The sequence below is a fragment of the Botryllus schlosseri genome, chromosome 8 (assembly GCF_051294905.1).
Source record: "Botryllus schlosseri isolate E-star chromosome 8, Bs_hap1, whole genome shotgun sequence".
Classification (NCBI taxonomy): domain Eukaryota; kingdom Metazoa; phylum Chordata; class Ascidiacea; order Stolidobranchia; family Styelidae; genus Botryllus; species Botryllus schlosseri.
In genome coordinates this window covers 3,446,240-3,472,728 of record NC_137243.1, presented here as the reverse complement: position 1 = coordinate 3,472,728, position 26,489 = coordinate 3,446,240, and the positions used below count along the sequence as shown (strand labels likewise).

Genomic DNA, 26,489 nt, shown 5'->3' with positions numbered 1-26,489 from the left:
GTGTTCGATGAGGATGTGGAATTTAGTACTTCTGGAAAACTGGGGCTGTCAACTATATTTTCAGAGAAGGTCAGCTCGCTGGAGCTGCATCAATGAGAGAGAGAGAGAGAACATTCCGGAGCTGCGCCACTGTTATGTGATGCTGCACCTGTATGTAGGCATTAGAACGAGGCACACTGCAAAGTAAACTTTCATACGCAACCTACATATTAATTATGTGCGTCTAGCAGCTCCAAATGGCTTGATTGGCGTCAGTGTCTGAGGTGTGCATCTCCCGCAGACTGTTTTTGTGCGGCCAATTTCCCACGACGCGAAACGGTGTGTTCGACCATGCTGACTAATGTACGGTCGCGACACAATTGCACTGTTGGATCGAACATAAGGTGTTCGCAGCGTGGAGATCCTGAAGGCACAGCGGGCTTGACGTATCGCAGTAAGGTGCCTGCGGGCTACATACAATTTTTTTAGGGCAGCACATCTATGACATCGAATCGATTTCCCGTACGCAGACCTCCCGATCCCGTCATCCGTAATCAGCATCCTTGCCTACCTTAATCCGATTAGGTTGCCCTACTAACGCATTTGAGCCCAGCATACGACTATAGACAAATCATGATTTACAGGTCATTAAGGTATGAAAAAGCTAGTTCAAGGAAACTGAAAGTCTAACTCGAATCGTAGCACGACACAATATACTAAGATATTGTATTTTGATTTGAAATTAAATCAGTATCAATCATCCTTATACAAGCTACTCGAAAGACATTGCCTCTGGATGATACAGTAAGTAATAAATACTCGAAGCGTCATAGGCCTACTCCTCGTACCAGCTACGTTGGTCCGGTTAATAAAGTTAGTAGGCCTATTTAGCTTACACTAAAAAAATTATCACGGAACTGTGCTGTTCTACAGCCTTAGAGACTACATGCCACTCTGGGTTCTTCTGATGCTCTTTAAATCATTATTCCAATCAAACCTGAAGGTAGAGTGTGGTAAAACGCCCAGGCGAAGTAACACTACGCCCACCATCAACATGACAGAACAAAGCGAGCGTTGAAAGCGTCACTGTATCGCAAATATCGCCCAATGGCCAGACGAAAGTCACGTTGATTTCCATGCCCGAATGAAGATTTGTAACGTTTTATGAGAATTTATGACTTTTAATCATATTATTTCCAAAAGATAGACTTTTACAACCAAGTGAAATGTTGTATTTAACGGATTCTACGGAGAGTTTTCCGGTCCTATGATTTCACTGCACGTATAGTTGGATTTAAGCCACAGTCCGAAGGGGAATTCACACAATAACCACCTGGTAGCTGATCCACAAACATTGGCGAACTCGAGGCTAAAACGCCTACCCTATACGCCTGAGGTAAAACGTCCCACCCCTTAAAACCCAGTAAATATGGAATGAGTAGCCGTTTATGGGTTCATCAAGGATGCCTTCTCAGAGAACGCCATTTCTATCAACATATATATTCAGCTGGCGAATATAGTCTCTACCTCTGACTAAACAAGATACATTTCGATAACTTCGGACCGGAGCCTATCGTAGGCCCCGTTCGGACTTAGTGTTTTGACTTATCATAATCACTTGGTATTTCTGGATGAAATTTGTTTTCAAAAGATCCGGTACGCCATGATGAGGCGGAGAGGCATGTGTCTGTGTAGGGATTAAATATTTTTCAGTTACTGAGTAGCATGCTGTATTTAGTAGGGTATAACGGGGTAAAAAGCTAATGGAGGCGTTTTGCGCCACCCATGTAACAAAACGTCCAATTGGTGGACAAACTGGACATAGATGAATGATAATTTTACATATGATAAAAACTTGTACTTTCCAGACGATCGATGTAGATTTGGGATGGTATCTTACGCGCAACTTCCGAAATCCAATCCTTTTCGACTAATTTGGGGGAATATTATGACGTTTCCCACTTAGGTAGGCGTGTTGCCCCACTCTACCCTACAATGCGGCATTATCTGCTGAGCATTATCTGCAAGAACTAGGCTACAGCATCAGGTACTCCATAATAATAGTCGTTGTCCTAAAAATAAAAGATTTGCGGTCACGACCCTGAAAATGCCAATGACTTCGTTACCTTGCTATCAAAAGTGCAAAAGTACAACACACGCGCGTCCACGTCGTCCAGTCGTCGTCGAGCATGTCCACGTCCAGTGTCCACATTAAAGTTGAAATACAAATAAATTCTACTGAATCAATGCTAGTCAGCCCTCAAGTTTACCAGACCACGGCCTGAAATATTGATCTCGCCATGCGACACCTGCCACCTCTTTTCTGGTCTGTCCTTTTATATTTCTTCTTCTACTTTTCTTTCAGTGTGCAATGTGTTGCCTCCTTTCACATCGCCTAGGCCAGGTGGGTGTCTGATTTCAAAGACTACACCTTCCTATCGTTTCATTGTATCGCAGACTTGTGGTTGTGGTGTATTGAAATGATGAAATTGTAAATATATAAATGAATTGAATTGAGAGACATTATTATAAGGAGCAACCGACAAGCTGATGGTGGGGCCCTAATGAGTCTAACTAAGATATTGCTGTATGGTTCCATTATTTGATTATAGAAATCGCCACATAAATAATATGGTTGCCCGACATATGAGCATGCGACACAATGGAAAACGACAGTTCAGCATGGAACACATCAGCATGCGTCACTTCAGCATGTGACTGTATAACCCAAAAACTTACCCTAACCCGAAACATAGCCTAACCTAACCTAACATAGCCTAACCTAACCTAAACCCTAACCCTAACCCAACCATAAACCTAACCTAACCTACCCCTAACCCGTAATTTAACCCACATGCTCATGTGTCGCATGCCAAATTGTCGCATGCCGAAGTGTCGCATGCTGTAATGTCGCATGCTCATATGTCCACGGACCAAATAATATGACATATCGCCACGAGAGCCAATACCACAAAGCGGTTGACAGGGCTTTTCGGAGAGAATTGCGTTACGATTGTAAACGGCCGCTCAAGCAGGATCAGCAGGCCTACCTCCGATGTGCTGGGATGCCAATCTCGGCCCAGTCGGTTATTGCTAACCTATACACTTGATGTCATTCTCTGTAGTGCCACGAAGTGACGATGCGTTACAGTGCATTCAGTCGAGGACAATCGAACAATACAAACATACTTGTATGTCGGTTCCGTAGGGCGAATCATAATAAACTTCGTCGTGTCTGTCGCCACATTTAGCGCCCTAAGCTCGCAATCGCGATAGTATCATTTGTCAAGTGACATGCTGAAATGATGAATTGAGAGCACGCAATACGCATCACTCTGTCTTTTTCTTATTCGTCGCCTTCAAATCTCGACAATTGCAGATGGTAAACAAAAGTCTCCACGTGTCTAAAATAAACAAGGTTCGTCACTGTTTGTATACTCAATGGAACCGTTCATAATGAGTCTTTAACTTTTCGTAGCCGGACCGCCGCTAATAAGCTTCACGTTTGGCAACAGTACTGATGGAGGTGCAACTTGCAGTTTAACAGCGAACAGCAGTTTACATTTAGCACTTTTACCATAGTAATTGGAGTATATTTGCGATGGGTGCGACAGTGCGACAAGCATACCGATTTGTTATTGAGCGTATCAAGAGCGAGCACGAAAAATCGAGCATAGATAATTATGCAGATGATGCAAATTGGATGTAGCGACAGCGACAGGCGAAAGCTTGATTTCAGCCACAGCTACATGATACCTCAATTTAATTGCCTCCGCCATCATCATTTATCAAGGGGTAATCTTGTTATCACAGGAAATTGGCGGGAGTCAGGTGCAAAACACGTTGCGGACATGTTATCAGGTTAATCCATATGTATGGGATGGGTACATTGGTAGAGAGACATGTTCGAAGATAAGGAACAATAGATATTGATATTGAAAACCTAGGGTACAAAACAAATTGCTAATTTATTCTATCACCAACGCGCGACAGCGTCTGCTGCTCAACAATAAACATTGCTTAGAGATATTTCAATACCAACGATTATACCAGACACTTATCGGCTTAACCCCGGCGCAATTCTATCACCTAATGAATATAATATGTTGCTAATCTGCCTGTAAAATTATACGTGTGCCGTTTCTGTCAGCTAGTATATTGAGTATTGATGGTTTCAGCTATTACAGAATTAAGCAGGACCTGTCTGAAAACCTATTTATCTTAGTCATCATTGAGCCCAAAGTCTTTGCAATAATGTTCGCATATTACAGGGTAGCACGTAACTTACGATTAATATGTTTTAGTTATCCCCTAATGCTAACAAGCATTTGGGAGCTTGCCATTCATCCATTAACCGTACACAATGGTACTTTTCATATTGTTTTCTACAACTGCAATTGTCTCCAATCGATTATTACTTGTGGATTATGGTCTTTAGTGAGAGATGCGAGTCTTCAGCTGGCACACTTGGCACTAGATTGCAAAGTAGCCTAATCCAGAGTCACATTCGTATGGCATTTTTTTCTTGCCAGGATATATCATTATGGATCTCGGCAAATCCCACTGTAACTTCCGTTGGTTAGTTGTTTCGCTGCGCCGGTTTTGAAACCAAGACGATTACTCCAGTTTTTGTGAAAGGTGCTCCGGCAGATTAGCCTTCACACTCTACCATCAATGACTAATAGCACTCGAAAATGAAAGTTATAATCCACTCCAGGCTTTATACATAGACTTCGCTCAACCTGAATGCGAAAATTGATAACAAATTCACTTTTTCACTCCTTATTCCGCAAAAGATAATTGAATTAGTATTACCAATGTCGCTAGTCACGTTTTGACTACCGTCAGCGTGCCAGATGTCTCAGCAGTCGCAACTTTATGTACTGTAAAACAAATGCGACAGCACCCTAGTGCTAAAAGCGTCTATATAAGTATTTTCTAAATCATCCTCTCATTCGAAATCGATAAAACTTATCGCGGTGTTTGTTGGGATAAATGGAAAAATCCGTCTACAGCCAGCGAAACCATTTCGAGTCAGTGCTGAACGATCTCTTGCGTCATTTCGGTATGTTGGAAATCGCTCATATAATCTATATAAAAGTTTATGGAGAGGCAGGCCGATACTCTGTAACATCTGTAGTTTGAGGTCATACCCGTTACAGCGATACGCTTTTTGAGTCCCATATCTTTTGCAGCATTGTATTGTGCGAGAAGTGGGAATAAAATGACAGCAACTATCATTTCTATCTAATGGTTATATTTCAGAATGATGTTGTTCAGTCGCTTTCGCGTGTGGATTCAAAATTGTCGAACCCGCATGTGATATGTTGGATGTGTTATGCAGTGGTAGCTTTTGGGGTGGGCGAGAGGGACGGTCGCCCGGGTCCCCCTGGTCGAAGGGCACCCTCTCTGGTCAATCATCAGATCTCTGCATTTGTTAGAAAAGTCCCATATCCCGATAATCATCAAGTCTGTGCATGTGGCAGAGGTAGGGCTACTTATAGTTTTGATATAGTCTATCCCTGCAACCATGCAATAATAGATATGACAATAACTGCGAAAGGGGGGTCAGAAGCGGCAAATACATATTTATAGAGTCCCCCTCGGAAGTCTCTCCCAGCCCCCCACCCTTCAATCGTAGGACCAACACTGGTGTTATGTGATGTGTAATATGATTGAATTGACGCTATGTACTCAAACTGTGATTTTCAGATTTCGAGACTGAATGTCACATCGTAACATTGCCAATATAGCTTCATGTTTGTGACGTTATTTGTCAATTCATTCTCAAACTACCAGACTCTCAAGTCTTGTGGCTTTCGCGAGCCACGATTTTGACGCCTTATTGTCGTGATAGATTGATCTAGCTTCACGCAGATGTAACACAATTATGCGAAACCCATAAGCAAATGAAGAATCGGAAAGTTATGACATATAAGCTGCGTAGGCTATTGCTAGCTATAGATATGTAGTGTAGGCACACTCCATATTTACAGAACTATGTATATAGGCTATGTATTGGCGTATTGCATTTCATCGACTAGAAGACAATTCGGTACCCAAACCATACTGCTATTCCGATTCATGTAGCAACTGTTCGGTAAATGATAGACAACATCTCTTCTAGACTAATATCCTGTGAGTAAATAATGTTTGTGCGCTTTTAGATCCGAGGGATAATGCCAACTATTCAACACGTAATTACCCTTTGATACACCGCAACATCAAAGACGAGTGCCGACAAGTCAGCTCTCACGTATAACTTTGGAAATGGACTTGTAAACGCAGACTGTTTGTAACTGGTACAGACTAATAGTGATATCGCGATTTTTTGGGATACGGAGATATCCCAGACTGTAGTCTATGCTTCAAGTTTGTTTATATTGTCGAAGAAATTTCTATAAATGGCGCACAACGTCGTAAGGTCGATTATTTCTGTTGCGCAGGTGTAGGGAGTAGGGCGGTGTTCACTATTCAGTGTCCACAGCCCGCTGGTTTAAGAAACGAGCACTTTCTCGTTAACTATGATTAGTACAATGTATGCGCTGATTTGCGGTGCACTGTGCTTCAGATCTCAATAATAGGGCTAAGCGTAAGTGAGTTTATTTGCTGTAAAAACGAAACCGAACATAGTCTCGTGCCTACATTGTTCATTGGCTCACGTAATTAATACTAATGTACGGGTCTTAAACGAATGAGGATGCTTCATGAATGAAATGAATATTTTGTCGCTGCATGACGCCTATTGATGAGTTCGGAACTTTGACGCTATCGAGTAAAGGCGAGAACGAAGAGAAAAAGTTAGGATGTACGGAGTAGGAAAGAAAAAAGGGTGAATGAAATTATGCTCCGCTGCGTCTGGCATTTGCGTGTTGTGATTGGCCGACGTCGCTTCTCTCCCGCCATTCGTTGAATTCGACACGCGGTGTCGGACTTCGTATGCGATTCTTATTATGAGGAGATAGAGTAGCCTGAGTTGTTTGTTCCTGTGTAGTAACCACGGCGTTACGTCATTCTGTCGTCACCATCGGTCAAGCCGTGTCATTGAAATCTCCATGTTTGGATATAAAATTTTTGGATGAGTCAGAAATTCAGTTATTATTATGGGGTGTGTTTGACATAAGCTATATCTGGTCGCAGTTTTAGTCGTGGTGCCTCTACAGTTGCTGGCGTGCTCCGCAGACATCGAGATTAATTTGTCGCTTTCCTCGGCACATGTGCGGCCCCGGTTGATAGGTGGGAGGTCGGCGTTGAGTTAACATCTTAACTAGTTGTAATACGTGTTTTTAGTTTTTCTAGTCAGTACTATGCTCAATTCAAAAGCACAGACACCGAGCTTAATTTGTGGCTTCCATATGCGCATGTGCGGCCGCGGTTAGTCGGCGTGAGGTCGAGGTTGAGTTTATTTTTCATAAATTTCACTAATAGTAATATGTATGCTTCATGTTTACAGCCAGTAATATGCTACATATAAAAGCTACTGTTGCTTTGTGAAACTGAACGGACATATTATATACGCACTGTGTGAGAATATTATATCGACCGACGATCGATCGACGATGGCGCTCACACTGTCGTGTGCAAGTCCATCCAAGGATGTAGCAGCTTCTCGCAGTTTGAAGATTGCGTTGGATTTTTCTGATGACGGCTTCACGGATGATGATTCAGGTTTGTACTCCGTTTTTGATCTGTATTTTTGGGTATAGTAGACTATAATGCTATAGTCACAGTGATCAGAGTTATATTTCTGAAATTCTCTTTTGACAAGAATCATAGTTTTCTTCCCACCATGGGAGCCTTTGAACCTTGGATTAGTTGTATCATAATGTCTAGCACAGTACAGTTTGGGTATCAATTGATTCAATTCCATTACAAAATTCACATTGAGGTATTGCGAATTCTGAATAAGACGAGTCTTACTTGCAATCATTATGTAGGCCTAATATTGACTTGAGTTATTGAATCGAACATTGCTCTAATAGATTTCAGTCCTCTACTTGTTGAGCTTTAGATTATGAGTAATGTTTTCGTGTAGTACACACAGGCAGAGAATTTAACTGTTTGCTCATATACATTTGTATTGACCTGAACCCGAATATTTTCGGCTGACACTCGTCAGGTTTACTCATCAGCAACTAGTGAAGAATTGGAAAGAACATTGTATATTAGAAAATATGTCACTCATGCAGTTTTGAATATTCGAGACGGACAGATAGCTTGAGTGAGCTCAATGTCCTATTTTTCAATGATACACAAACCCCTTCTGTTGTCACAAACTAGGTTGACGTATTTTATTAAAGTAGACTCCAAGGCACGCAAATGAAAGAGTAATACGTTCTCTCCTGACGACAGACAGAAATCATGGCCTTTGCCTGTTCTGATTTATATTGCTTTGTTTAAATTCATCACAAATCCAACTAGGGATAACAATAATAATGATATGCAAAGGTCTCATTCTCCGAATACAGTACAGGATTCATACTTGCATGATCGCTATGGTACAGTACGTTGAATATGAGTTTGCACTCACCCAGTATTGGTGTGAAATTTCATGAGCTAGACAAAGTCTGTTGCGTTATTCCTTTTATGTAGAATTTATGGTTCATGGTGGTAGTTGTTGCTGTATAATATTGTGTGATAGCATAACAATCAATGCAGATGCTGTTAGTTAGTTTTCATCCACCGCAAGTTGGAATTATTGTGTGATGTTGGTGATCAATTCATTTTAAATGATCCTAGACGTTCTTTCAAGAAAAAATATTGTTTCTCAACTGGTTGGAGGCTTGTTACTTTGGTCACCCCTCTTCCATTTATAATGTTTTTATTCTGTACGAGCGTGACTGGCAGAATATTATCCACTAACTGAATAATTTTATTTGTGCAAGAATTTACTTCGTGTCATATGTAGAAGCCGTTCATCCTTTCATTTATGATCCTTGGAGTCGACCTACATCAATAGAGGCCAACCCAGGTTGTGTCTACAGAAGTAGTTTGTGTAATGTGTCTGAAATAGTACATCTGCCATCTGTTCATCCCGGTTATTCAAATTTTTTATGTCGGAAACGTCACTATTTGGTGATGCTACTGTTGATACACATATCGCTGCTAGTTGCTGACCATTACCCCTGACAAATGTCAGCCAAAAATATCCGAGTATATTTTTGTATGAATATATCATATATCTACGGCAGCGGCAGAAATATCACCTTCTTTGCATCTTTCATGCAGGAATGCACGTTACCATGACACCTTCACCGTCGAGCAACCCACGAATCCAACCTTCCCCCGCAAAACGCTCGCTGTTCTCACCGCCGAGGCCGAAAATTTCCAAACCTATCCAGACTCCGGTCAGCACGAACCGCTCGAGGATCTTACAAAGAGTCATCGAAAATTGTGACGATAAGAAGTTGCGGAAAATCTGCGCGTTAAACGCGATGGAATCGACTTCGGAAGATGAGGATTCTCACACGATAATAGCCCGCAAACTCCCTTTCACAAACTACAGCCATCGACGGGATTCCGGGAATGTTTCCTACGATGAAAACACTCCCGCAAAACGAGATATCCGGAAATCGTCCGCGTTGGATTTCAATTCTTGTAGCAGCGGCGAGGATAATAATAGTGACGGATTCTCGTCTCCGATACGCCGCGGACGGAAACTATGTTTGATGCCGTCGCCGAAACCGTCACCCGCGTCATCGTCAGGCGTATCTTCATGCTCTCCTATCCAATCCCCGCCAGACACCCCACCCCACACGAAAAAACTCCGCGCGCTTACCCTATTCGACACCCCCTCCACTCCTAAGACACTTTTACGCAAAATGAAAAATACGAAACCCCGGGTGTCTATTCCAAAACCGGAATTTTCAGACGGGGACACGCACCCCACGCCAATCCCGCCGCCCAGCCCGTCCGGGGCCGGCAAATCTAGGAGCCGTTTGCAGATGTTGCGCTGCGGGCCGTGTCAGTCCTCGCCTGCGACGTACGAAATGGCCGACGACACGCAGACGGACGCGGATTCGATTATCAAACGCAACAACGTGAGCTCGCACTGGTCGAGGCCCACTATTTTCCATAAGGCAGGCACGCCTTCGGTTAACGTGAATCCGTTCACGCCGGATAACAGGCCGAATTCGAAGAGGTCGCGTTCCAGGAATCAGTCGTTGAGCCTGGACGATATAGACGAAGAAGATGAGTCAAGGCCTGCTAAGGTAAGCAAGCTTATCAATATGTAGCCTATATTATTCAGTATAACCTGGGTTGCCATCGACATTGATCAAAAATCAAGGCTAGTAGTCTAACCGTGATGTTTGTAAACTATTTACTAAACAGTCGTCAGTTTCGCCTAGCCCTAACCACCTGTTCACGCCAGGTTATGTAATTATTAACTAATTTGTTGTTTTCCTGAAAATTTTGCTGGAGATTCTGCAGAACTGTATAGTGCAAAATTAGCCAAGCTTGGCATACACACACACTTGCCATTCTTACGGCATGTCTGTAAGAGTAAACTCTGATTTGTTATGGACTCGAATTGATTTTTGTTGTATTACTTGACAATTCGGTATTTGTAAATTCACTAATTCTAATCTACCTAGTTATATAAGATGTCGGCCTTCATTGTAAGGACAAATCTTTCACATCGCACTGCATGGCATTCCTGATTATATGGCTTCTTCTCTATTATTCATGGGTTTGTCATGGTGGTCCTAGTTATATACTGAATGTCCATCCTGCAATTCTACCCGTTTTCGTGAGCTTGGTATTTGCACTGAATGGTTTGTGCTCGTCTGACGGCTGGGATTTAACGTGCAATTTGACCCCAGGCTTTCAGATTGTGGGATTAATTCTCCATTGCATAGTATTGATACAAAGCAGTGGTGTTGGAATGTGTGAGATGACAAGTCGGTTTCCTTTTTCAGAGGATACACCTCCGCGAGAACAACATATCCCGATATCAACAGGAATTTCACGAGGTTTGCAAGATCGGCGACGGCGAATTCGGTTCCGTGTTCAAGTGCGTCAATCGACTCGACGGGTGCACGTACGCCGTCAAACGATCGAAGAAACCCCTGGCCGGGTCAATTGACGAGTGAGTTTTGGCCGTAAACCTGGACAATATTGCTTCGTCGCGACTAACCAAAAATCATTTACGACACTACGAATTCATGCAATGTTCGAGAAAATTTTTAGTGACCATCACACGGGGGGCATTTCACAAGCGCATCATGATTCAGCTTAGGGCTGCTTTTCCAAGTCCGAAGTGTATAATATAGGCTGTGTTGCCTGAAAAGCTGTTACGCACAAGTGGGAGTAATCCAAATAGATGGCGATTTGAGTTGGTAGAGCAATCAGGCAAAACCTACTTGAATGTCTCGACTAAGTGGGCCATCTATTCGCTGCTGGTGCTGCTATTCCTATTACTATCTTTCATGTCGGGGGTGTCATATTTGTTGATACGACTGTTGATATACAGTGTTCTTATCAATTCTCTACTAGTTGCTGCCGATTACCCCTGACGAGTGTCAGCCGAAAATATTGAGGTTTATTTCAATATGAGATTTTATCATTCAATTGTATATACTGGAATGCTCCAACTACGCAGAAGTACTTCATTCTCGAATAATTTTCTAAACCGCCTCTTCTCAATTTCAGAGCCAACGCGATTCGCGAGGTCTGCGCGCACGCGGTGCTCGGAAAACACCGTCACGTGGTCCGGTACTACTCGGCGTGGGCCGAAAACGACCACATGCTCATCCAGAACGAGTTCTGCAACGGCGGCAGCCTGGCCGACAGCGCCAAGGGCAAGGCGTTCACCGAGACGCAGGCCAAGGACCTCCTGCTGCAAGTCGCGAAAGGCCTCAAGTACATCCACACCCAGCGGCTCGCGCATATGGATATAAAGCCGGGCAACATCTTCATTTGTATCGACGTGCACAACGCGAAAATGGATGTTTCTTGTGACGTTCGGGATCACAGCGAAGATGAGGATGAATCGCAATTATCAATGGATTGCGTTACGTACAAAATCGGAGATCTAGGCCACGTGACTTCGGTCGACGACCCGCAAGTTGAAGAGGGCGACTGTAGATACTTGGCTAACGAGGTACTACAGGAGGATTACTCTGACTTGCAGAAAGCTGACATTTTCGCGCTCGGAGTTACGGTCCACGAAGTAGCTAGCGGGACTGCCCCGCCTAAAAACGGAGACCGATGGCATAAAATCCGCCGCGACGGTCTCGGACCCGTATCTCACTGTTCCGATGGATTTAATTCGTTACTGCAGTGTCTGGCGCACCCTGACGCGGCACGCAGGCCAGGGGCTTCCGCCTTGACGCGGCATAGATTCCTGTGTCCAGGCTCATCGAAAAGCAAGGACCAGTTGCGGCGCGAGTTGAATCACGAGAAGTTCAAGAACGAGCTGCTGTCCCGGGAATTGGAGCAAGCCAGGCAGTGTCAGCATGCTGATGTCGAGTGCGTGGTCAAAAGAGGCTGCACGCCGCTGCGTAGGAACCTCAATAGTCTTCGGGGCGGTAAGACGAATAGGCTCGTCGGGAAAAAGTGTCACCGCAGCATGAGCATGACCGCCATTCTTTGATCGAATCATGACGATGTGAGCCGTCGTGATAATGTCGTCGGAGCTATTTTTGATAATATTTCTTAGCCTTGTTCTTACGTTTGCGAGCTTTTCACATTGTGAGTGTGTGCGTGTCGGATTTTGTGCGCGCGCGGTGTTCGTTTTAAGTTTCATACTGGTTTTATAGAAGATTTATACTTGTGATTCATCATGCCGCCGTGGTTTTGGATCTGTACGATTCTTTTGTTACTGCCTCGCGTTGTACTGTTGAGGTGTTGTATCTCGGGCTGGGCTCCGCTGAGTATTCCAGTATGTCCCTTTATGCTGCCGCATACAATTTAATACCAGCTTTGCATCATATTGAAGATAATTTGGAATTCTTTTGACCATGCCTGTTTCCTTACACTATGTGACTATGCTGTGGCTTGGTCAGTATCGTGTGTAGCTTTGTATTATGTTTCGTAAGCTGCTACATGATCAATAGTGACTTCGAAGCTTCCATAGTGGATACTGTAATTTGCGTGGATAAGCGTGTAATTTCAGTGCCGAAAAAATCATCTCCGACTACTTTTAGAATCTTCTAATCATTAGAATTGATACGTGATTGAGATTAGAGCGTTCAATCATTGCGCCCAGCCTTAGTAATGCAAACTGTGTGTCATTGCCGATTATGTCTACTGCCTATTTGATTAGACGAATCATACAATTGGAACTGCCGCTTGCGTTGTCTTTGCGAGAATCGGTGCCGTTCTGATATGCCGGGTTACGGAATTGCGTTTTGACTCGAGACCTGTATCTTCCTGCCGACCGATTTCTCAACATGCAGTCTGCCATGTACATACATTTTTAAATAAATTGAGGAAGAGTCGTTGCTTCGTCGTTTGATCTGTTTTGAAAACTGAGGTGCTGTGTGTTTAGGGAGGATTGTTGAAAGGCAGAAGTGTACTTGCTGGAACAATGTAGTCTGTTAACTAAGGTGGAGATATTTACTGATGGGGGACATAGTAATGAGCCTATGTGCCGTAGGGGAGATGTGGTACCGATGGGTCAAAAATTGGAAAATGATCGCTGGCCCCGAAATGTTCAGCCGAAAACAGCAGATCTTTTGCTGGCTCAGCGCTTTGATACAAGCCCTACCTATCGCGCACATATACATGAATATCCGTCTTTTCAAAAAATATTTATGGACATTCAAAATTTGTTGCTCGAACGTGTCATCGGTCCCCACCCGGTGGGTCCAATGACACACGACCCGGGGACCTATGACACATATACCCTAAAAAACTCAAATGTGACTACTCTTCTTGCTCAGTATCATAACCTAAGCTGCAGCAAGCCAAAGAAGAATGTTTGGTCGCAACTGTCAAAAAATAGAATAAATATTAACTGAAATGTTGTCATAAAATCACGTTTCGATTTAGGCTCGAACTTATAAATTTGTGGGTACATATATTGCCCGAAAATCGACAGTGTGACTTACAAATACCTCGTTATAGCGATAAAACATCATATGCAATTATTAGATAAAGATTTTGTGTACGTAGGCATGTTTCATTTGTTTCATGATTAGTATGTTTGATTATTTTGCTTGATTTGGCTATTGTATCATCGGTCCCCAGCCTACGAATTTTATACATGAATCGAAAAAAAGTCCACTCAAGGAAAGTACTGAAAAAAAATAATAGGTGCCATTATGTAGCCTGATACAAGCCCTACACTTCACAATAAAAATGATTGCTGGTTTGTTCGTGTTGAAGGTTACAAAGAAAAATGTATATGTCAATCTAAATTTAGTTTACACCCCCCACAACAAAAATCATCTGTGAGAGACCTCACAGCTCGAGCACGTCGAATTTTTTTGTATGTGAGGAAAGATTTTGCCAGCATGCAATTGTAGACAAGTTCACGGAGTGTAATCATGGAATTATCATAGAGAATTTTCAAAGTATTTTCGGTCCCAGTGATCCATCGGTACCACATATCCCCCCTAAAGAAGGATATAGACCAGTGGTTATTACCAACCTTATCGAGCTCGACAGAAATTTCTGTGTACCCCTATTTACGGATCTGCAAAAGAGGACATACCAGTGGCGGCTCGTGACAATATCGGGTGGTGGGGCAAGGGCTGCGAGCGACTTTTATCAACATGACGTCACAATGGCGTTTTCCAACGTAAAAAAGTAACTTTATGATGGTCACATGAATTTCCCGACAACAGTGATTTTAACGTAGGTGCCGCGAGAGGTTTGCCGGTGAGCCGTGACTTGAAGTGTGGTAACAAATGTTTTATTCATTTATTTTTAATCAAAGGATTATTTTACAAAATGTACGTGAACTAAGAATCGTCCCTATGCCACGAATCAAGTATCAGGTCATCCTTAGTAGCATGCGTTTTGATTTCATGGTAGAGTTATAGATTACGCAAATCGATAGACCCTAAAATCCGACCGTCACCCCAAATTCGAAATCCGGATCCAGTCCGGCCAGGTAGAAAAACATTGAAATCCTGCTCCTGCTCCTGAACCGGACTGTGGCCATCTCTGGTTACGACCAGGTGATAATAGGCAACCAAAGCGGAGGCACCCGGCGTACGATTGGATCAATAGACTGGACAACTTCTAGACCTCTCATTTTCGCTCTAAAGGCAACTGCGTAAACTACGTACGGAATAAAGATTCAATACGATTCATGTTCGCACTTGACTTGACCTGACTAATTCCAATGACTAGAACTCGAGAGATTGCGTAAGCCTAACTGGAAAGGTCAACGAGTTCGGACACATACGCAATTGTTATCTCATAGATTGGGCCTGTCATATTGAATCCAGAACATCAATTTGAATGGTCTTTGAAGAACTAAGGACAGCAGCCTCGGAACTTCGGTCTCGGAACAACGTAGGACATTTTGGCCTTGAAACTGGAGACTGTGACACAACACATACGGCTTACTGATAAGTCTGCTGCGAAATCGCCGTTGGAAAATATATTAATATATAAATACATGAATAAAAGCCGTAACTTAGTATACTGTTACAAGAAATCATCGAAAAGTAGCATACGCAATCTCATAACCCATTCCGGTATGGTACACTGTCAAAATCAATGCAAACAGACGAACACCGAACTTTGAGTAAAATAGATCGAGGAATAGGCTGATCGAATGATCAGCTGTTAGCCGACATCGAAAATGAAATAGCTATCGCAATTGACAGGGGATTGTAAGCAAATGGTTTGAAGGCCACAATTTCACAGTGAAATGGACATTGGCGAACATAAAATTATGCGAATACTTGAATGCAAACCGAGAATCTTGGTTAGCTGTTTCATGCGATCATCGAGATATACCATTGGAAATATCATCACCGATCTCGTTATGGAACGCAGACTATAGATTAGCACAGACCGACACCGGCTTTTGCGTGAGATCCGCAATGACGTAGGTAGGCTAAGTATCAGATCAGCGCGCATCTCTACCATACTCGACCTCGAAAACGAAATAACTGCCTCAATCATTGAGTGTCAACTTTAAGACTTGGCACCGCGTTCGATACTAAAATCAAGACATACCGTGTGAAAGCTCATGACAGATCTAGGTATGGAACATCGTTAAAATCAAGAGACCAATAACGGCTTTTGCGTAAATTTGTTGGCGATAAATGAAGAGTCAGCTCTTACTCGACTTTGGAAACGAAATTACCACCCACATAGTTCAGTGACAAACTTAAAACTTGTTACATCGGTCGATACTAACACTTACCGTGCCAAATGTCATGACCGATCTCGGTATAGAACATCGTCAAAATCAATGGAGACCAATACCGGCTTTTGAGTAAAATCCGTTTGCTGTACTATGTACATGATAGATCAGCACACACTGAACTTCGGAAACGGAATTACTACCATTATCTTTAAGTAGCAAGCCTGAAACTTGGAGCAGTGTTAAATACTACCTTCACGACATATCATACCAAGTTTCAAGAATTATCATGGTGCTAAACACCGTCAAAATCGACCTATACCAGCAAAGGTCGACTCAACGCATATTACGGTAACCGAGTTCAGATATAGATACGATTGTTACATCACACCTTAGGGGCCAGTAGGCATAGTTGCCCCGGTTGCTCGGCCATTTTACGAATAGGAGAGAGTAAATCACCGTTTCTTTATTGTGCGCGGCTTTGAGAGAATAGATAGTGAAAGCTTGTTATGAGCGCTACCGGGCGAAAACACAGAAGAGAATTCGATTTTCGCAGAGACTTCGCTATGTATGGGCGTTTGCAAGCGAAAGCACAAGAAGAACGCGGGTTTCGCTGTGATCTCGGTATATATTGATTGCTGTGCGTCTATAAATGGTTAAATTGTTATTGAACAGAATTTTAGGTGGGGCAATGCCCCAGTTGCCCTATAGGACGAGCCGCCACTGGGACATACTACTGGAGATTTATTCGTCTGATCGCTGGCAACTTGACTAAAGACAATATGGTTACATGTACGATATGCATAACGAAAAGCGCTAAGAAGGAGCATGGACAACTTGAGTCGATGGTTGGTGTTTTCTGTTCAGATTGTTCACAGGCAGACTTGGACAGCTGGAAAATTTTCAACTTTTCGAAATTAGATTATAGCTATACAGTATTTCAAAATTATGCCATCATTAGAATTATAGTTTATTCCAAATTAAATTAAAATTCACAGGTCTTTCCATATCAGATTGGAATTGCTGAATTTGCGAGAACTTGGAAAATGAAACAAGTTCGTATCAAAGCGGAGTCCTTTCACATAATCATGAGAATGGCAAATGTCTGTGCTGCAAGCTTGACTCGTCTTACGCTGTACGCACAGGACTCCTGGAGCATTTTCAGGTAAAGCAGGAATTAGATCAGTGGTTATTAACCTGGGGGTAATTACCCCCAAAGGGGTAATTTACCAATTTTTTGGGGGTAATAGACATTTTTAAAAAACTTGTAACGCTGCACTGAAATATTTTGAAACGTAAATATGAATGTAGGCTAGCTTATATTTCTGCGCGCTAGTATATATTTTGTTTCACTTAACACACCATGCCTGCTGTGATATCATATTAACCACTAGTGATTATGAATAACAGGATCGAATGTCGTTTAGTATAGTGCTAGGTAAGTCCTATTTATTTTGCAGTAGTGGGGATCATATATTGTTACGCATGCTGGCAAATTGAAAGACAACGGGGGTCGTCTAAGTTCAGCTTTACACCTATAATGCAGTAACAATATCATAGAAATAGAGTTATCAGTATTGAAAAGTGTAGTGGTCTAGTCTAGTCAAAGAAATTAAGTCTAACATCATCACAATGCCTTCGAAGAAACGAGGCAAGATATTGGAACCTTTTGGGTTCGCCTTCAAAATGAATAACCAATCTTCGTCATCTTGGGATTGAACTTTCTGATTGAATTTCATTGAACTTATTGCCGTGAAATAGGATTTTCTGCAATGGTATCTATCAAAACGAAATATCAAAATAAGTTTGCGATCGACAATTACAGGAGATGATGTCTATTATCCTCCCCTTTGTCCAGATGTGACCACTGGATAACACAAAAACAGCCTCAGCTTTCCCATTGACATGATATTTTCAACAGGCATTTCAGTGTACATTATGGCGTCACGTTATGATGTAATATTATGATGACGTCACGTTATTTTCTGAAAAGGGGTAATTGCATCCCATCATTTTCTTCTCGGGGGTAACGATATGAAAAAGGTTAAGAACCACTGAATTAGATTAACACTATAACATAGAGACATAACACCAGGGCCTAATCAGTTCTTCGTCAGCCCCCCCCCCACGCCAAATAAACTTGGTCTTATGCCCCCAGAATCAGTCAATAATAAGATCGAGAATTGCAGTATATATTGCTATCGAATTTTCATCCTTTCTCTGCCCACGCAATCAGATTTACCGGTAGATGCTGCGTCAGTTGCTGTCTTGGAAAATGTAGGACCCGTAAATAATAATTAAACATATTCCGGAGGGCCCGTTCGTATGATGACATCGTTACATGATGTTATTTCGTGACCTCCTGTCTGCTATATCCAAAGATATTGAAATCGCCCAAACGTACTAAACTTTTCAACTCGGTATAAATGACTTTTCTCTGCGTGATGACATTTGTCTGGTGTGATTCAGATTGCCAGGACAGAAACATTGGGCGCCAGCCATTTATGCGCCCATGGACAATTAAACATATATGTAGGCTGTAGATATCGAAGTTTTCGGTCAGCATAAGGGCAGTCCTTGTCGGCCAAGGTCTTCTCGCAGCCGATCGTTCGGATACACTTCTCTGAGTCGCATGCTACATAGCCTAAAATTCCATATGTCTATGTCGTCGTGGGGCGGTATTGGCCGACGCCGAAATGCCTCTTTCTATTAATCATGCTTGTATGTATGCTCATTGCTCATATGTATGTCACAAATTAAAGCGAAAAAACATTTCAGAAATTCAATTAGGCTACCGCCTGCGACATTTCGCTCTAGGCGACTGGAATTATCTAGTTCAAGTCTGGCTGTGAGGTGCCGTGTAATAAGGGAGGACTGCTGCAAGGCCAAGTGTCCTTTCTGAAAGACAGTAGTCAGGTCATATTCTGCTCACTATGAAGGAGAGATTTTCCTATCCGTGACATTGTCATGAGCATATAGGCCGTCCCTTAGCTAGGATATAGAGAGGGGATTTATATACGATTACACACAGTTGAATATTATGTTCATAATGAAATGAACCCGATATTTTCGGCTGGCACTCGTTAGAGGTAATCGTCTGCAACTTGCAGAAAATTGGAAAGAACATTGTATATCAACAATCGCAGCATCGCATAATATTTCGTCACCGGCATGAAATTTCGACCGGGGCGGAGTGAGCGCTTAAGCTCATCGTGTTATGTTTAAAGGGTACACAAACACTCCTTCTGTGGTACGATTGTTGATATACAATGTTCTTTCCAATTCTCTACTAGTTGCTGACGATTACCCTTGACGAGTGTCAGCCGAAAATATTTGGATTCATTTCACTGTGAATAAGTAACGCTCATGTAAATCTGTTACCTGTCCTGAAGTTTGAATACCGTGACTTTCCGAGACAAATGGTTTCTGCCAACAATATTTTTCACACCGTTATCTTTAATTTTGAGACCACATCGTATTTAGACCGTTGTGCCCCTTTAAATATGAAACTGCCTTCAAATCAGTATCATTTTATTAATAAATTCCATCATTTCAAAACATCACAAAACTGCGACACGACGAAGAGATAGGAGGGAGTCGAAACGACCATGAGGGAGTAGTCTTTGACATCAGACAGCGTAGTGTTGAGCGTCGGCGCCATCCATAAGCAGGCTGCCCGCAGTGCCCGGGTTCGATTACCGCCGTCGGAGGTTATTCTGGGATCCTCGTCCCCCGTGTCGTTGTTCTTGCGGCGAGAAAAACAGCCCAGAAAAGATACCCTATAAAGAAAACGATAACCTCTGAGAAGACTGTGACATCGGGTACTAGGTCGAGGTGGATGTCAGTTCAAGAGACCCCAACTGGTTGGTCGTTCGGCATCTGTTCATTGCATCGCATTGTGTGTCTTGAATATCGCATTGTACATTGTGTGTGTGTCTTGTCCAGATGAAAATATGATCTGACGATTGATTGGTTGATTGGGCCTAGCTAAGCGTTGTAAAGAAGTTAAATATGTTGCCGATAGTATATTAGATAGACTTTGTATGCACCATAAAATAGGGTTACCATATTTTGGAATGGGGCAAGAAGGACACTTTTGCAAAATCGTAAAAGTTACTTGATCGATACTGAAAACAGTCGATTTTGGCTTTCGGTTGAACCTGACCATTATCCCAACTGTAAAAGTTGTAAAGGAGGACGAATTGCTAAAAAGAGGACTTTTAGGCGACCTCGGAGGATGTTTTGAAAAACCTGAAAATGGAGGACTAATCTTCCTAAAGGAGTGCGTATGGTAACCCTGCAATAGGAGACTTGTGATTCTGACTAGTGTCAGAGTCGATTATATCATCGTCAAAGCACTTCGATTGCGCAAATGATACTAAAACTGATCTCCTTCTAGTGGTCCCACCAGACAGTCTCTGGTTTGCTGGTTTCCAGCCACCATGCTGGGAAATGTTTGCAAACGCATTGGGGAGCACACTGCCGTATATGAATAAGATAAAACAAGCGTCTAGGTAGGCAGGCACATCAATTTACTTTGTCCGACAATTTAGCTGTAATGAATACTAGATAAGTAAGACTCGAGTCATTACAACCATCGGTAGCTGTCTTGAAAATGATAGCCTATCGATGTTTCTGGGTAGTCAAATGCTATTTTGTCTCGGAGATTTCCCCGAAGCCACTGTCCTAATTCTCATGTTCAGATCGCCCTATATGCTACATGCTACATGCAATATGAAATATGCAGGCATACACCATCAATCTATAATCCTATTAATGGAACAAAGTAGGCTATGTGCCATCAATCCGAATTTTTCTATCGGATTCCGGTTCCACCGAATGAATTCAATCAATACTATAACTAACATTTGGGAGGGTGGATTAAGAAGAGTATGAATAAAATGAATGAAACTAATTTTATCATACAACAAACTATAGAATGTTATATTTATTGTATATGTATAGTATACATTTCTCTATACGATGCCTGTCTGGACAAGCGGTCGTTACCGGAGTTAATCAGAAATGCATTTCGCATAATTGCGAGCGATGTGTTTCTCCTAATCTGTTACGCGACGATCCCGTTGCATTAATAACATGTTTATTTTCAAACGAATATATATATTTATAAATGTTACATTGCTGAATGGCGCAATTGTTCACTTATTCCTGCACTGAGTGGAGCATTGTGATGATTTCCAAACCTCATTAACGCCTATCATCTTTATTGCTACCTTCCTACGAAAGCCCATTGAACAATGGATGGAACCATTGTTATATCAGACTGCGTGATTGATTAGAAGTATTCAATAATTGAGTATTAATAACTTCAAGATTTCTGCGATAGCAAACAATATATGGGGATCATATTTCGTTAACTAAAATATTTTGATTGTCTAATCGTCAAGAACGGCGCAGCTGGCAGAACGCCGTGCTATGACTCCTTCATCGACCATAAAACTATTCATCGTTATTACCGCTTTTCTGTATTATCTTATTCATATAGGGGGTCATTCATTAAAATCACCGTACAGCCCAATGTCTGACTAATAAAACTATAAAACTATAGTGTTTTTCAACCTTGTCAGTCCGTGGAGTAATTTTCCATTGGTCAATGTACTGGCGTGCTCAACCAAGGTAACTGAAGAACTAGGCCTATACATAAGGATGATGTAACTGGTATGTAGATTGCTGAATTGGAGTTGATATTGACAAGCCCACCTACCCGCAATTACGAATTCTACACACTAGGAAGCGTTGGCCGCGGTTAAATATAGTCCGATGACAAGTCAATAATGCAAACCAACCAGTTTGGCTTCTTTATCGCGTCACTAATTGTTTTCAGTGTGCAGATACAGTGGTACTGGAAAAACAGTATATACTAGGCCTTAGGGCTACCATATTTTGAGATTCGGAAGAGGACACTTTATGCAAATCAACAAAATCTATAATATCGGACGAGAAAACGGGTAAATTGGGAATCTTTACAGGAAATTCTGTAGTGTTTACTAAAAAAAGGCCATTTTCCGACACTCGACTCCCCCGAAAGACCAACTTTAATGTGATACCATATAGGGTTGACTAAAAAAGGTCATTTTCCGGAACGACTCCCGACTGATCAGCTCGAACTTCCCGGTTCCATATTTCACGTAAGTTATAGCGTTTTTAGTACAATCGCCTTGCTGCGAAAGCTATAAAGGAGGACAAATTATCAAAAAGGATGACATTTGGGTGGGTGTCCTCGAAGAACGTTTTCGATTTCCTGAAAAAGGAGAACAAATCCTCCTAAAGGAGTACGTATATGGTAACCCTAGTAGCCTACGGTATATCACATTTTACGATATACGTTACACCCCTTTCGAAATCCTTTGCACATAATAGGTCAAACCGATACAATATGGTAAACCGATGAACACTCGCATTCCAATACTACCTCGTCCATCAACTTATGATTTCTAATAATATTTACTCAAGTAATCAATTGGCCTTCATGATGACTCTATAAAAATGCGCCAAGAATTCAAAGTCAAAACAACCTTGATAAACGTATTGGCGCTCGGATGGATATACACTGGGTTATTTTTCGAATCCTCAGTACATCAGCTGATATAGATTTCAGACCAGTCGCTATAATAACCTATCCAGTATCACCGTATCATCATTGATCATATCCAGGACCGTAACTGCCGCCAAGGGGGGCGAGCTCGAAGGGGGCCCAAAATTATTTCGTGATTTAACATAAATTATAGAATATTGTTTTGGGAATTTATGCAACTTTTTCATTTTTTTTTCGCGCCCGCGCGATTTAATATTGCCATTACTACGCCACGACGCACCAAGAAATATCAAGGTATAGGCCATGCAACATATAACATGCGACTCCGAGAAGTGTACCAAACGATCAGCAGCGAGAAGACCTTGGCCGCAAAGGAATGCCCTTGTTCTGACCGAAAACTTCGATATGTATACCCTATACATATATGTTTAATTGTCCATGGGCGCCTAAATGACTGACGCCGAATGTTTCTGTCCTGGCGATCTGAATCCCACAGGACAAATGCCATCTCATAGGGACAAATTATTTGCCAGTAAAGAAATATCAATATTAAATCGTGTGCGTCTTTCAGTTTAGTCCGTTTTAGCGATTTCCATATATCTTTTGACATAGCAGATATATAGGAGGTATCGAAATAGCATCATGTAACGAAGTCAATATACCAACGGGTCCGCCCGAATATGTTTAATTATTATTTAAGGGTCTTGCCTTTTCCAACACATCTCACTTAGCTGTACCGGTAAATTTGATTACGCGAGCAGAGAGGATAGAAAATTGATAGCAATACACATGCTATTCCCGATCATTTTGACCGATTCAATCACGAAATATATAAATTTAGGCGAAATCACGTGATTCACTAAAAAGTACATCAAATATAGCTGATATGTAGCGGCAAAAAGCGCATAGGCTGAGGGGGCTGGGGGTGGATCCCCCCATAAGTTCGGTTTATCACCCTATGGGGGCTCAACACCAACGCTTTGGCGAGGGCCTGACGAAGTGCTGTTACGGTCCTGATCATATCATATTCAGTGCTGTCCTCAGGCCTTCTGATTTATTAACGCTCTTGTCTTGTTATTGGATCATGTCATGTTGTAGCGTTGTTAACTGCAATGAAATTTGTATCGAGGCACTACAATGTATTCGCGCGTTGTCTGGGTTTTGGGATTGTGGTACCGGTGATCAATCTTCATTGTTCATGCTCATTGTTCACTTCAGTATGGTTCATCTGTGTGCGAAGCAGTGTTGGGATGACTCGAGTCAACACCTTTTTCGTATGACGTGAGTTGACTCAAGTCACTTTTCAAAAATGACTTGACTTGAATCGACGCTTTAGAAATGCAGATTAACTCGTGACTCGAAGCAATTAATTCAAGTCATCAAGTAATCGATGTCGACTAAATCGCTGTATGTTGTATAACAGGGATTTCTAAAACTTAGAAATCCCTGGTTGTATAAGCTCGGATTGCTAACGAATCACTCGATGATTGTGCGTTTTACCGAGCCTACATTGTGATATCACAAATAAATTGATCGCAAACGCAGTGATCGCCTGATCGGAGCTTACCTCTTCTATGATTTAAATCAAACGGATACGTTTATTATTGTATATCATGGATATTTAGGTGCTGGGTAGCGTCTTGCACCATATCCTTTTCTGAACTGTCCAAGGTTTCGCATGTTATCCTGTATTTCGACAGATAGACTGAGGCTATACCCCTATACTTGCGTGAATAATAAACTCTTTATTCATTCCTCGATTCAGAATAAGCAGGGACTCCATCTGTATTTGAAACAGTTAGCAAAATGCAATGACTTAGAATCATGTCGCGTCGTTTGACTCGAGTCACCTCCAAAAATTGAGTGACTTGACTTGACTGGAATCGCATATGAAAATCGATTGACTTGACTTGACTTCAGTCAAAATGTGCAATGACTCGAAGGTAGTGACTTGATCCCAACACTGGTATGAAGTTTGCTATAGGTACATGCCCTTTTTCAGTTGGCGTTGTTTTGTTATGCCGTCCGTTGAACGCCGGTACCGTACGGCCGGCGTACGCCTACTAATCGTAACAAAACCGCCGTGGTCCGAAAGACACAGTTTCGTCATAATATCGTTTGACTACTGTACAAGTGTTTTACTATAGAAATTAAACATGGAACGGCAACGACAGATTTTGCAGCTTCGTTCCGCTTCGCAGAGGCTGAAGAGGAGAATTGTTTGGCGTAAGCGACTGTAGGATTTCTGGCAATCCAAAAGCTATCTTCCCGAGCGCAGAAATTATTGAATCTGGTCTTGATCGAAAGCTAATGTTGCACTGATTCCGAAAATATAAATTTAAATAATGAACAGGCACTGATCCACCTAGAATCTGTCCTCCAAGTCTAAAATATCGGGATTGTTCAGAACAATCGGGTAACCGCAACACAATGACCATAACAATGACCCGTTGCGACTCTCCGATTTATTCGAACAATGCCGATATTTCGACTTGGAGGACGGATTCTAGGTGGATCAGTGCCCGATCATTATTTTACTTTATATTTTCGGAATCGGTGCAGCAGTGGCTTTCGATCAAGACCAGATTCAATAATTTCGGTGCTCGGGAAGATAGCTTTTGGATTGCCAGAAATCCTACAGTCGCTTACGCAAAACCACTCTCCACTCCAGCCTCGGCGAAGCGGAACGAAGCCGCAAAATCGGTCGTTGCCGTTCCATGTTTAATTTCTATAGTTTTACACTATCCAACAGAACGCCCGCATAAATTCGCTGTACTACGACAATCCATTATCCAACAATGCCTGCCTTCTGGTAAACAACGCTGGCATTGTAGATTCAAGAATCAAACGCTCGGTTCTTCTTTATTTCAGTTAGCATACAGAAATCCCATGCATCCATAGAACATAACCAATGCTTATAATGGGTCTTGAAAAAATCTACAGATCGTTAAAACGGCTATAGCCGATTCTAAAAACAGCCAAAGACATAAGCTGATATGAGACTGACATCTAGTTGTCGCACGGGTCGCCGCAGACTCTGTCTGTGATGCTGAGAGCGAAGTTGGCGTCCAGGGATCCGAAACTGTCAGCGATCAAGACACGTCTTTCGTCACCGGCGATTTCAATCAGCTGAGTTGGGTCGAGCTTTCCTTTCGGTGGTTGGATACCAACAGCGAAGGTCTAAAGAGAAGATTAGATCGTAATAACAAGACTAGGACAAAAAGCTGTGCAAAAATCCACATATATATATATATATATCCACTAAAATAAATACATAGCTTTGATATAATGGACACCAAGACTAGAGGGATATTCTACGACAAACCCAAAGCTCTTACAATGACTCCTCTGCGTCTGAGCGACTGTGAAGGCGTTAAAACTTCATCCTGAGACTTTCCGTCAGTGACCACAATCATCAGATTCGGGACTTCGGGACGGTCGCCATTTTCTGGCGACAACAGAACTTCGCCGGCGTACGAGATGGCTTGACCGGTCCTTGTTCCTGTAACGCAACAACGGCATAGTTGTAATACGTCTTTGAATACGTAATTTGATTCCTTTTCGTGATAAGCAAATTATCGACTGTACAATATATTCCCGACACTATTCTATCAATATAGAAGTTACGTAGGCTAATATGTATTTTATCCATAAGTGGCAACCCTTTTCCAAAGATTACAGAGG

At 42.2% G+C, this 26,489-nt stretch overlaps 2 protein-coding genes and 1 long non-coding RNA gene across 5 annotated transcripts in view; 2 read left to right on the top strand and 1 right to left on the bottom strand.

Moving 5' to 3' along the window:
- The window catches only part of LOC145444919 (uncharacterized), an 89,404-nt gene that overhangs the window by 23,996 nt on the left and 38,919 nt on the right, over positions 1–26,489 (top strand). The gene's annotated exons all lie outside the window — the stretch shown is intronic.
- LOC145444915 (wee1-like protein kinase 1-A) lies at positions 7,403–13,425 on the top strand. Its single transcript, XM_080322977.1, has 4 exons — positions 7,403–7,647; positions 9,208–10,190; positions 10,899–11,068; positions 11,632–13,425. Exons 1-4 carry the CDS (start codon positions 7,539–7,541, stop codon positions 12,572–12,574), a joined length of 2,205 nt encoding a protein of 734 aa, XP_080179103.1. The 5' UTR covers positions 7,403–7,538; the 3' UTR covers positions 12,575–13,425.
- Positions 25,649–26,489, bottom strand: part of LOC145444914 (sushi, von Willebrand factor type A, EGF and pentraxin domain-containing protein 1-like) — a 44,819-nt gene continuing 43,978 nt past the window's right edge. For all 3 annotated transcript variants that reach the window (XM_080322976.1, XM_080322975.1, XM_080322974.1), the window contains 2 exons: positions 26,144–26,307; positions 25,649–25,985 (listed from right to left, as the gene is read on the bottom strand). In XM_080322976.1, coding sequence (XP_080179102.1) covers positions 25,815–25,985; positions 26,144–26,307 — 335 coding nt within the window. In that variant the 3' untranslated portion in view covers positions 25,649–25,814. The remainder of the gene's footprint in view (positions 25,986–26,143; positions 26,308–26,489) is intronic.

Excerpts from the sequence above, each read along its gene's own strand:
- LOC145444915 (XM_080322977.1), top strand. The coding sequence starts at position 7,539 with ATGGCGCTCACACTGTCGTGTGCAAGTCCATCCAAGGATGTAGCAGCT. Across the intron at positions 7,648-9,207 it reads CTTCACGGATGATGATTCAG|GAATGCACGTTACCATGACA; the intron begins GTTTGTACTCCG and ends TCTTTCATGCAG. Across the intron at positions 10,191-10,898 it reads ATGAGTCAAGGCCTGCTAAG|AGGATACACCTCCGCGAGAA; the intron begins GTAAGCAAGCTT and ends TTCCTTTTTCAG.